General features: G+C 39.4%; 1 protein-coding gene across 1 annotated transcript; it reads right to left on the reverse strand.

Annotated features, from left to right (window-relative positions):
- Positions 1–714: 714 nt before the first annotated feature.
- On the reverse strand, positions 715–13,164 carry mtmr6 (myotubularin related protein 6). The gene is made up of 15 exons (XM_029528930.1): positions 12,986–13,164; positions 10,479–10,610; positions 8,232–8,394; positions 7,915–8,072; positions 6,824–6,952; positions 5,351–5,485; positions 4,665–4,797; positions 4,405–4,514; positions 4,048–4,173; positions 3,902–3,951; positions 3,504–3,597; positions 3,276–3,382; positions 2,592–2,726; positions 2,363–2,489; positions 715–2,037 (listed from the first exon to the last, which is right to left on the reverse strand). Exons 1-15 carry the CDS (start codon positions 13,007–13,009, stop codon positions 1,681–1,683), a joined length of 1,980 nt encoding a protein of 659 aa, XP_029384790.1. The 5' UTR covers positions 13,010–13,164; the 3' UTR covers positions 715–1,680.
- Positions 13,165–13,433: the final 269 nt, after the last annotated feature.

Here is a 13,433-nt window from a genome sequence, read left to right on the forward strand (position 1 = left end):
AGTCAGACTTTATGCCACATTACACTGTCAGGTAATCTTCACTGCAAGTTTAATTACTGAATATTGATGATTGATGATTTGACGGCTCTCACAAATTTGATGATATTGATGATTTCCTCATTCGTCCAATGGCTGTATGAATGTGTGAGTACAAAACTCCAAATATTTCTCCAGCATGTGTAGAAACTAATAAAAGTTGCAAAAGGGGATGTTCAGTTCACAAACAAGGATAAGAGGAAACACAAATAACAGAGGGTGTTTTGTATCATGGAAATGAGGGTTCATATTTCCAAGGACAAACACAAATTTCCTTTTTGCATTCTGATGTCATCCAGGTTTGACCTGCTGTCTCTCTGATTGGGGAAAATGTTTCCTTGTGCAAGAAGTTAAATTCAGTGAAGACCAAATCCTTTCTGAGCTTTGATTTGAAGCAACTTTACAATTTAAGCCTAAACACAAAATTATTAGGCTCTTGGCTCATAAAAGCTAAGCCAAAACATAGACTGACTCAAAAATAAATGAGAAATTACAACTTTTGCCCTAAATTCAGTTTCGACATCCCCAAGGTTGTTTCAAGACATAGCAATGACCAAACAAGGCCCAATTATTTTTTTTCCATTCCATTATGTGGTTCTACAATATTTTACATAGATATGCTTTTTAAAAAGTATTTTAACATCCATAGTAAGCCATGTGTTATGTGTTGGGTTGTGCTTTTTAATTTAACAGCATATAAATAAGAATGAAAGAAAATGTATTTTTTGTTTTTTTTTTTCCCCCAAATTGAGTTAAGGAAGAATGCTCTTATTTTTATAAAGTCCAGCAAACGTGTCTTGCATTTGGCAGTGGCCCATAATAACGGCCAGCTGTCATTAATCATAAGCCACTGACATGGCAGAGAGAGCAGACCAATAGGATTTTGGGATCAATGCACATTAGGAAGTTGGATTATCTGATCAATCTGAGAGGTAGAACAGGATTAAATGGTCAATGAGCGCAACAGTTGACAGCTGAACCAGGTCAGTTGTCAGATCAATTGTTAAATAAGAGAAATGCTTGCTGCCAACTGAAAAACAAAACCAAACATTTGGTTGGATGCATTTGGTGGTAAGGCTGAAAATTTGGCTTAGAGTGATTTGCTATGATGGATTATCTTTAATGATACAGAATGTGATTTTTCATTTCAGTCCAACTGGAGCAAAATCAGCTCAGGTCACATCCATCATTCAGATTACATTAGACTCAAGCCTTTGGATGTAATGAAATATTTGTGGTGCCAAAAACGGTGATTTTGTGGGATTTCATGTAGAGAAATATGATTTGTTAGGAACATCATGACCATACATTTTCAATATGGGTTAGACATCTGAACAAAGTAGAGACTCACCATTTTCTTCGGATGAATTTATTCTTTTTTTCTATTTATTACCTCCCTATAGTGCTTTTCACCATTCATAAAAAACAGCCTTTTTCCTATAGGTGTTATATATGATATAATAATGAGACTTGCCATAAATTTAGACTATACAGACATACAACTTCATCCACTTGGCCCATTCAGGACCTCTGCCTAACCAGCAGTCACGTACAGAATGACAGCTTCGCCTTGACATGCACACACTTTTACTAAACCTTCTCTCTCAGTCCCCTGTCCCTTCCCCGTAATACTCCTGTTTGGTCTCAGCAGGTCATGCGTGCAACTCCGAACTCCAAACTGACGACAGCTGGCTCTTCTTTGGCCAGTTCACTATTGTATGTCCCCTCCAGCTCTCCGTACCTCTGCTTTCTGCTCTCAGTGGCACTGCTGCCCTCTACTGTGCGCTCTGTGTCGGTGCCCTCAATGGCCTCTTCACCGACCTCCTCCTGCCCATCCTCCTCCACTTGCCGCTGCACTTCTTTGTGGTTGATGGGTGCCCCCAGGATGAGGGAATCGGGACGCGGTGGGAGAGTGTTGGCGTTTGAACGCTGATCTCTGGTGGGTGGAGGCGCAGGGGGTTCCGAGGTTGCAACAGGAGTCACTCCGAGCTGTTGCAGCCTCTGGACAGACAGACAGACAGAGAAGACCACAGTACAGCTATTATCCAATTTCAAGACAGCAGTAATGATACCATTATCTTGTTGTTTCTGAATAAATGTCACCTTGTTCTGGCATATTTCGTTGTCAAATATCACATGAAAAAAAACAAACAAACAAACAAACAAAAAAAAAACAACAACTTGATTATCCACGTGTTAATGAAATCATGATCATGCAATAATGAGGAAAAAAAAGCCCAACAACCTAACTGTGGTTGTTTTTCTCTGTAGGAATAGGATTTTATTAATTATGGCCTTCCAAAATAAACTCTGTAAGTGCACTCACATTCTCCAGTGCTTGCAACATGCTCTCTCCGTTACGGCTGTTCTCCCTCAGGGTCAGAATAGTTTTGAGGATGGACTGCCGTGGATGCATGGAGCGATCAAACTGGTGGTACATGTTCCTCCAGAACCTTGGAGATGGATGATGAAAAACCAAAAGATACGATTTCTTATAAGATCACAGCAAAAATTTTAATATAGATCAATAAATATTTGTAGTCGGTGGCACTGACTTGAAATGGTAAGGCAGGGTCGAGGGCTCCAACACAGGGTGGAGCTCAGAGAACGCTGGGCTGTAGAATGGATTCAAGTAGTTCTGCTTTTCACTCATTAGAAATGCCCACAACGAATGTGTCCGGTCTCTGAGCCTTGAAAATTAACATAGCAGTTATGTTACGTCACTGTGCAATTATTCTCTTCTTTCACGCAAACACTGCTTCTAGGTTTTTTTTTTTTTATTGCCTTCCGAACATATTCATGCCGACAGATATACAGTCAAAAACAGGGATATGGGTACTTGTTTTTGTAACAGCCTTATTTAAGTGCAAAATCGTTTGGCTCTATTGATCTTTTGATAACATACAGCAGAGCAGATAATGAGACCAGGCAATGTAATTTGAGAATATGACCTCTATGTCAGACACCTGTGAATCTATAATCACAAATAGAGTGTTTCCCACAGAGTACAATAAAACCCCTGTGTGGGAAATCATGACAACTATTTGTTTTTTTTGTGTGGGTTAGGGTTTGGGTGTGTGTTTTGAAAAGTAAGTGAACCTTTTGACTTAGAAACTGGTTGAACCTCCTTCAGCAGTAACAACCTCAACCTACAGAGCTGCACAACATTCTTGATGAATATGTTTTCCTCTTCAGCAAAAGTGAAATAATGATTTGGAGATGTGTGTGTGTTTACTTACTGCAACTCCTCTCTCTGTCTCTGATTGTTGCCAAGGAAGTTTCCATATTGGCAAGAGTGGACATGCTCATGGATTTGCAGCAGGAACCACTCACTGAACTCAAAGGACTACAGAGAAGGATTATTATTAAAACAACACAATATAACACACTGCACTGCATGTAAGGTACATACAACAGATCTGTAAAGTAATGCAAATTTGTGAATACACATCATGTGGCTCACACACCTGTGGGAACTGCTCTGTCAGCTGCCAGACACACTCCAGGAACTGAGTAAAAATAGGGGACACCTCCTTTGGGTCACCATCCAACTGGTCACACCTACAAGGACGCAATTCAAATACATAATGAGAGATCATAAAATCATCGTCATTCCATCATTTTTTCTCTCAGGATAATGAGACATCTCATTTAAATGGAAGGGCACCAGCTAGGCCACTAAATAAGCACTATCGTGATTAATTCAGTACGCTTCAAGGACATCTTACTGACGTTACTCAGGGGTTACTGACCCCTGAGTCTATCTGTAATACATAGTCATACAATATAAAATGCAAATGCATATAAATAAAAAGACTGTTTGCTTCCAAACAGTCTCTAGATTGATACAACCAAAAGAACTCACCTGTCTGCAAACTTGTGACCAAAGGAGATCCAGTCTTTTTCTATCAGTACCTAAAAGTCAAATGCAAGGGTAAGCAATTAATGGGTCGTGACTTTGCCTTTAAACCGCTGTCAGACTGTGTCTGTGTGTGTGTTCAAGATAGGTACCATGAAGCCCTTGATGGTACGGTAGTAAGGGTCCATGAGCAATGACCCGAGGGAACAGACTTGGGCTGTTCTGTCCCATCCGTCCGAACAATGAACCAACACACTGGCTCCTTCTCCTGTCACTGCCTGGGATCAAGAGTGAAGACAGACTGTTTAAGAGTCCTCAAACATCAACGACATGGGCAAAATATAAGTATTAGTATATAAATAATTAGGTGGCCAGTTCAAAAACATTTGTAGGAAGATGTCAAATATTACCTTCAGGAAAACACTAGAATATCATCAAGATTTTAATGTATAATTAAATATATATTCAGAAAAAAAAGGTAAAAAAAAAAAAAAATAAATACAAATTACCTTGGTGAGAAAGATAGCTGCATCTACAATAGCCTTGATATGCCGCAGCCAGCCACTACTCTCCAGGCCAACCAAGTAGTCACTCATGGAGAGAGACCGAGTCCCAGTCACTGAGAGACACATTCAAAAACGGAAAGCAAATTCTCATTCATCACTTACTAATAGTCTGCATTTTGAATATATATAAAAGAACACTTCATGGTCTCAAATAATATGAAAAACTGTTAAGGTGCGCTGATGTGGATGCTTAAGTGTTAAACCTTCTAGCAGTTTCTGCAGACTGGTCCTCATTACATGGATGTTTTCAATGCCCACAAACTGAAAGCGGATGTTGGAGTAGTTGTCTTCGTTCTCGTAACCTTTACCTGCTGCTCGGTTAGCTAGCGCATTCAACTGCAGGACAGAAAGAACACGATGACGTCAAAATGTGGGATACGGCTGGATTGTACCAAAACCGGCTTTAATCAATCAAAGAAGCTAAAACCTGCACAAAGTAGATATTAAATGTTGCCGTATGACATTATATCCCGAGTAGCATAATCATGATTTATTTCAGGCTTTAATGTGTTTTCTTCTCTCTGTGGTCATATATACACAGCATTTTAGCAGCTCACTTCTTACATTATCTGTTCTCATTAACATATTTGTCTCTTTCCATTTAAAGACAACAGCACTCATTTAAAATCCTGACTGAGAGGCTGATCATTAAGCAGGATTTACTCAAATCCTTTTCGCTACTCTGCTAATTGTATTCACATTTCTTATGTAGTAATTACACACCTGAGTTCACGGCTGTCCGATATTAATGGAGGGTAAAAAATAACTTTGTATTGAGTTTTCACCAATACAGAATTTTTTTTCTTTTGTTCAAAAACATTTCATTAGAAATTAGCAATGTTAATGAACTGGGGGCATGTTATTCTTTGTCTGGCTACGACAACCTTACCTTCGGCCTGGTATCCATGACGTAGACAAATCGGCTGTTGTGGTTGGCTTTGCTAATGGCCTGCAGCATGCTCTCATCCTCCAAGCATCGTGCACTAAACCCAGAGAGTGGCTGACTGCATCGACACACTGCTGCCTGTCAGGGTGAATAGATTATATCAATTAAAACAGGAAGAGAAATAAAAAAAAAAAAAACCCAAAAAACAAACAAACAAAAAAAAAAAACCCCAACAAAATACTGTTACTACAACCTACAACCAAAGCAACGGCCCACAATCATTCCCTCTCTTTGCATCTCATCGATAATTTAACAGCCAAAGTTCAAAGTGATTATAACATTAATATTATCTGATAAATCCAAAACCACTTGTTCTTCAAACAGGAAATGAGAGCATTGTGTTTCATCCTATCACCTTTCATGGACCATTGACATGACCTACAGTATATAGCAGGTGCTTGTAGTCAGTCTACTCTTTATGCCAAGAAACACAGATTCATTGCAGAGTGCAGACTGTTTGTTTTGCCAAACCACTGTTAGGAGTCAGATTCAGACAATTTGAAAAATGAAACACAATCCAAGATAAAGTGACACAGAAAAGCAGGATAGAAAAGCAGTCTCTTTGGAAAATGTGGAATATATAAAGCACATGTAAAATTGTTTTGGCCAAGGCAGAGATTTCTTATCTTTTCAATATAAATTCATCATCTCAAACAGGCTACTAGAGATGATGCTGATTGAAGTTTTTTCTTTAGCTACATTGCTGTAATATGTGTTTGATATAGTTTTGCTTTGTGTTGCCTTGTAATAGTTGAATCTGTTCATCAGCCCCAATTACATTTTTAAACAGAACACATGGCCTTGACAAGTACACTCAAGGTTTCCCCCTGACATTCTTTGGGCTTCAAACAGTGATCCATAATAAAACTTGGTTACCCTTCCCTGGCCCTGATTGTTCATCAAACTAAATAAAAGGGCAGAATTTCCATATTTATATTTCACAAGAACCATCAAACTGTAATGAGCAGATTTCCGTGACATTTGTCAAGCCCATCCATGCACGCAGAGCACAAATCCTTTCTATGTTGGACACCTTATGAGTTTCCCTGTAGAATCAAGTTTTGTATAATGCAATGTGCTTATTGCCATGAAATCTGCACAGCATAGGCTTACAACCCAGAGAATAGGCCCTTTCAGTATCAGTAATTCAGTAGCCTGTCCTCTACTGTCACCTTGTGGATACTATTTGAGGAAGACCTCAAAAAAGTAAGTGCAGCGTGTGCTCACTTAAGCTCCTACACAGTTATCTTTATGAATATTGCCCAGTGAAAATGCCTTCCAATATTTTTTATATTTATACTGTGCAACACCTTTAATGGCATTCTCGTCATGACAAACCAAACTTAGAATAAAACAGAGCGACAACTCCTTTGCCATGTAACACATTGTGAATGTTTAATATCATTTATTAAGTACCTTTTTCTCCTGGTAGAAATATGTGAGTACAGGAAACCGGCCTTTGCTTCTGAACTTGGAACTCCCCACAATGATGGGCTTACTGGCTGTGATGGGGACATACAGGTCACGTGGATATGTCTCACACACCTGGAAAACCAGAAACAAAACAGCACATATGCAATGACACACGCAGACACATGTGCTCTGAAACATGAAGATTACAACAGTCATTAATCAGACACTCACTAAAAAGATGATGCTCACTGAAAAGTCTACATGTTAATATTACAACTGTGTTTGGGGTCCACAATATTCTGCACTTTCCTATGAGAAATCACTTCTTCTTCTTCTATATCAATTTTCTGTAGAGACAAACATTTGATTTTGCATTGAAGCTTTGCTTGTCAATATGGAATATATTTGTCCTATATACTATAATAACGAGTGTCCTGTGAGCACACCTTTATTACCAGCCTGGATATCATGACACAACCTAATGTTTGAGCTGACAAGCCTGCGCAATGTTTGCATTAAGCAATTGAAGTGCTTTTGAACTTAAAAGTAAAAAAACGCAACTGCATACTACAAAAGTATGCACCACAGCTAGATAAAAAAGTGCCTACCCTTTGGAGATTTTTTTCTTTGTGGCAGGTGAAGCTTATTGCACAGAGAGAAGGTGCCAAAGTTCAGCAAATACTCAGCAATTCCAATTTTTACTGGGCTTGTTTAGTGCCTTTTGGGAGCATTTTTTTTTTTTTGCTAAATCAGCCTTACATTTTACTTACACTTTATTTGTGTGAACAATATTCAAAGCAAGTCCGCTGACATAATCCATGGAGTTAATTCATTTTATTATGCAGGATGTAATGCAATAAAAAGAGCAGTGTAAAACTCTGGCCCACTGCAGATTTAACTATAACTTCTCACATCTTGGCTGTGAAATTGAACAAGAAATACTGATACATTGTAGAGACTATGTGTTTCTTCTTGTTCTCAGCACATACGAGGCTTCAACATCAAAGGCAAACAAAGAATGACATAAAATTGCTAAAATAAAGAATTCTTTTCACTTATACTCCCGCTAAAGACAGCTGTACACAACTGTTTACCTTGTAGTCTCTGTTGACATCAGTGAGTTGCCATTGGTCGCAGGGGACGCCCATCCTCTCAAACTCTGCCCCCAGGTCGATGAGCTGCCATCCTTCCTCTCTCTGTTGGTCATTCTGTTTGGGGTTGTATGAAAAAGCATACAGCTCCTCATAGGATACTGTGAAGAGGAGGGAAAAAAAAAAAAACAGATATGGCCTCAAATACAAACAAATATGTCGATGTAAAGTACCAGTGAAAAATACAGAATGGGTAAAAACAGGAGGGGGCAAAAAAGCAAGGGTGCGGGGGAGAGGCAGACAGACAGGCTGAAACCCACCAGGTTGGCGCAGACGCAGGAGTGAGCTGTAGACATCGTGGCAGTCTCTTTCTCTCTGGATCACAAAATGAACCACCCTGAAGTTACGACACTGGATGACCAGAGGACAGCCTGTTGTGGTCAGGGAGAGCTTCTCCACAGAGGCGATATGGTGATGCAAAATCTTTGGGAAAGCAGGAAACAGAGGAATGAGGAACAGGAGATGATAATTTTGATTGAATCAATATATTAATTTCAGCATATTACTATAAATTTAAGTGCTTTTAACCATGTGCTACGTGCAAAGTATACCCATATAATACATATGAGTCTGTATGTGACTGGAGATCATTAGTATTCAGTGAATACCAGGAAAAGACAGTCAAGCTGAATGCTTAGCATGACAGGGAAGATTTTAGGAACCAAGAAAATAAACGGTCATTTGAAAACTGAAAACTTCTCAATATTTTCTGCACCTGAACTAAGCTAAAACTAAACCATAAATTAAAATGAAAGAATGTCATTGTGTATAAAATGCTCTTTTTGACTAATCTTAAATTATCAGCCTGGCAGTGGCTCAACTGCTGCACATAGATATCCGTCTAATGAGGAGAGTGTGCTCATAATATTTGTGCCTCGAAGGCCTTTATAGGTGCTGCTGCATCTAAATCCCCTAAATAAGACATAAGTAAACAAGAATCAAGGGTACTTAAAACATAGAGTATAGAAAATGAGGCCAGTACAGAAAGATGGACAGTACATCTGCATCAGAAATAAAACTGAAATAAATAAATAATAAAGTCAGAAAATACTCATAAATGTGTAATGCCAAGCTGGTGTTTGCATGGAACTTGTAAATCCTGCTCTAATCAGCAGTGGAAACAGACAGTATCTGCCCTTCATATTTTATTGAGTACAATAAATCACAACAAACTGCCTCCACAATGCAAATATATCTATACAACTATACAATGCATTACCGTTTGATACAGGTAACTACGCACAAAAACAGGACAGATTAAACAAAGAAATACTGGGAAACAGTAGGAGACAACACTGCGAGTCTCACCAAGCCCAAAAGCCCATAAGCTGGAGGGATGGTCAGGGTGGAGGCCCTGTTGCAAAATTCATTTAATACCATGCTCACACAGCAACAGTGCAGATTAGCTACTGTGGCATTGTTAACATTATTATTATTATTAATTACTATAATTATGATATCTACATTATATTACAGTGAAGAGAAGGTAAACAGTTAAATTCTGACTATGTGTGCAATGTGACAACAGAACTAGATAAAAAAAAAATAAATCATGGGTTAAAAATTGCATCACACAAAACAGAAACTCTTGCACATTCACATCCCGGCGAAACATTTCCAAGCCTCAGACTACTGCCACTGGCCCATAATAACTGTATTGTACATCATCCAACTTATTGTATTCCTTGCATGTTTCTCTCACAGCCTAACACTGCTGATACATTGCCATAGTAACATTAAAAAGGACATCACCACCAAATCAGGATGCCTATTGGTGGTGGACATTATGGGCCAAATTCTCATGGTGCTAGAACGATAATCCAATTTCAAGTGGAAGCAGAAAAAACACATATTTTAGACTCACGCATAAGCAGAAGCCAAACAAGACACCTTATTATTGTACAAGGAGATACTGAATGTCTGCTCAACTTCCTTTTAGCACAGACAGGATTGCATAATCTGTTTTTGTTAACGATACACACTTAGACACCCATCTTTATGAGATTACAGACTTCCTTATGCCACGAGAAGTGACGAGAACTGACGAGAACAGCTCTAATTTTTGCCTGGACTGACTCACTTGTCAATCAACTCAATTATTTTTTCTTTGTACAGCTTTAACAAATATACAAAACTCATGCCAAAGCTTGGCTGCAGATTAGAATAAAACTCCAGTATGGGAGTGCAAGGATAAAATGCTGCAGACTAAAATAAATTAATTGGAATGCTAAAAACAGGTCCACATTGAGCTTAAAGCATCCTCAATTACCCAAAGGGGTTAGTGTGCTTAAAATGATGTCATCCCACTTCTGACTTGCTAAATTGGCACATGGAGTAGTAGTCACCGGGCTGCATGAGTGTCATATGAAACACCTGGCACTTTTTCTCCAATGAAGTCCCAAAGGTACAGTCACAGTGTCTGCAGCTATATGTTATGTACTTGGTGAAGTATGACACGGTAAACTCTGTCCTACTGGCAGAAAGCAGGCACCACAAACACTACTCACCCAGATCTCCTGACCAGCAGAGGTTGAGTTGTTGGAGCTGCTCTCCACAAAGATGAGATGTGTAGCTGTGAGGTACAGTGTTCCAGGGGTGGATTTGTTGCTGAAACGATCCAACAGTCGCACCTGCTCTACCTACAAACAAAACACATTCAAACGAGATATACCAACGTCAATCGGCAGGTAGCTCGCCATAAGATTACCCCCTACACCTGGTTGTAACTTTTTCATGGTATACTGAAAAATGCTAAACTGATTTTGAAAGCAGGAGCGACACGTTACAAAATTAGTAGCACTTGGCACTGGCTCCAAGTTGGCACAACACCTAGTTATGGAAGAGGAAAAAAAAAGGTTGAATAATGAAACTCACTGAATAATGTATCAGTTATGATAAATGAATAATAATTTAACCAAACCATACGAACTCAAGTGAAAAATCTATTCATATTTTTTCATTTCCCTACTGATACTGAAAATATCTGCTGTTAAACTGAGCTGTAGCCTCGTTATGTTTATGCAGTACCTCTATTCCCAATCCACCCATGGACATGAACACATCAGCAATATACTCAATAGTAGAACATTTACACAAGTCACAAGATTTCACATAGGAAGTAAGTTGTGCTCCACTGTTTTTTCTAGGCTCTGGTGGTCAGAATGCTCATTTCATTCTGATTAACAAGTTTGGCAGAGAAACTTCAGTCAATAATAAATGTACTAACCCTAACCCAATAGTATATACATATTGTCTATTACTTCATTTCTGAATAAATATCAAATGGCTGAACAAGGTCAGTCCACACCTGGTGGGCAGTTGTTCCGAGAATGTCTGTTGCAAAAAGTATAGTGAAACAGTTTGTGCTGATCTTTACCAGCCACACTTCCTCTGTGGCCAAAAGGCTACTGGACTGTTTGCTGCTGTCGCTGTTAACTGTACAAATTCATGATTAATCGCAGCACTGGTTCTCCTGCTGACTCAGACTTCTCCTTTGTTTCCGTTTTCCTGTTGCCATCAAGCATCAAGATATGATGAAACGGTCAATTCTTTCCCTATCTCTGTCTCCCAGCAACCAGCAGGACACAGGCAGAGTTCAGGACACATACAATACAGGAAGTCAGCTGCGAGAGAATGAATGAGTGAGATGTGTGAGTGTCGAAAAGGGTGAAACAAGACCTCATTCCATCTCATACGGAGTTTAATGAGAAAAATAATGCAATCTAAGCTTGACGTCAAGGTAATGTGAATGCACATTCCCTTTTTTTCATAAGTGAACCCTTATTCAGATTCTTTCTGGCAGAGAGTGACCAACTTAAAAATTGCCTAACAGAGTTTGTGTTGCCTGGTTTTACCAAGGCACACCAAGGCTTTAGACAGTGATGCCACACCTACTTTACATGGATTCCTGGCAATCAAGTTACCTAAGAACAGCAAGTAAAATGATACCTCAAACTAGGAGGCAGTAATGTACAATATGACGTAATGGCTTCATATGACATTTGCATACAAGGCATCTCCTTAGTTCAGTTTATGTTGTTTGACTTTGGTAGAGGTCTCCTCTAGTAGCTACTAACTAGAAAATATCATTATCCTAAAGTCTGCTTGCAAACAGGGTAAAATGAAGCGTACCTTTCAGTGAACAATCCTGCTCAAACACAAATTCAGAGCATGAGGAGGCACGGGCCACCTGCTTGTGAGTTACAGAAGCCCATGAGGAAAAGGTTTGAATAGTAAATTGTGAGGGACAACCACCTAAACCATAAAGACAGAAATACAGACAGATATGGACACTGACATGTTTTGGTATTGTCCGTTGTTGTGTTATAAAGTAATATGTCATATGAAATATCTCTTTGCAAACAATTAGAACTGCATCACTGTCTGAAGCCTACAAATCAGAGACCACCTGCTGCATGTGATACAGTTTGCATTGATGCATTGCTAAAACTGCACTGCATCAGCCTTCAATTCTTGCTTATTTTGAGTTGTTTGCCTTCAAGTTGATGATCACTAAACCATTTAGTTGATGCCATTGATGCGAGGACTTGATTGCATGTGTAGGTCATTCCTGCAGTGATCAGATGTGGTGTGAGTGCTATCAGATACACGGCCATCAGGACATTCCCGACAGGTTTGTCAACGTGTAGTTATGACTTGGTACAGCTTGATTTCTCCTTGTGGACTAAGCCAGATGAGCATGCAGGTTCGATAAATCAGCGTTAAGTTGAGCATTACCAGGGCGTGAAAGCAGCTACATTTCAAACAGCAGGCGCAGATGTCTGCTGCACGGAGGAAAAAACAAACAAACAGCTCATCGATGCTCGTCACGTCCAAGCAGTCCAATCTGCTGGTGACACCTGCCAGCCTTCACACTGGTGGATTGATCCAAGTAAATCTGGGCTAAAAACATCGATGTACGGCACACGACAAACTGACAAACATACCCCGAAGGACAAGGCCGGGCTGCTGACTGCATCCCATCTATGTGAAATTAGCTAAAAATGTTAGCTACCTTAGGCGTTCGGATATGTTCCATTTCTCCGATTCACAGCAGCTGTCAGCGACGGAAAAGCTTCAAACGATGCCTTCCGGTGAAAAACCGTCTCATTGATAATGTGACAGCCGAACCTGCCTCTCAGACCACCTTTACTTTGTCGGAGGCATACGATATGTGTTTATTGTTAATTTTATTACTCCCCCATCCGGGTAAAGATCCCGACAAGCACGGCAACAGTTCCGGTGTGGATACAAAAAATAAGAGCAAAAGTGCACGCAGGTATTTAAAAAAACATCAAATTAGATTGCCATGTAACCCAGTTGCTTTAAATTCAAGATGTTTTCCTAGTTATTAATACGTTTGTTAAGTTTTAACTGAGCACAGTGTTATTTTGTAAATCGCACCACATGCAGGGTATGTTTTGGAGTAATACAATAACTAGATTTTAAATGAGAGCTCCTTC

Source organism: Echeneis naucrates, chromosome 20 (genome assembly GCF_900963305.1).
Source record: "Echeneis naucrates chromosome 20, fEcheNa1.1, whole genome shotgun sequence".
Classification (NCBI taxonomy): Eukaryota; Metazoa; Chordata; class Actinopteri; order Carangiformes; family Echeneidae; genus Echeneis; species Echeneis naucrates.

What these genes read in the sequence shown, in the direction of transcription:
- mtmr6 (XM_029528930.1), bottom strand. Translation starts at nt 13,009, where the DNA reads ATGGAACATATCCGAACGCCTAAG. An exon ending in CTGCTGGTCAGGAGATCTGG is followed by an intron (nt 8,395 to 10,478) that starts GTGAGTAGTGTT and finishes GCTTTCCCAAAG; the next exon opens with ATTTTGCATCACCATATCGC. An exon ending in TCATGGATACCAGGCCGAAG is followed by an intron (nt 4,798 to 5,350) that starts GTAAGGTTGTCG and finishes TCTGTCCTGCAG; the next exon opens with TTGAATGCGCTAGCTAACCG.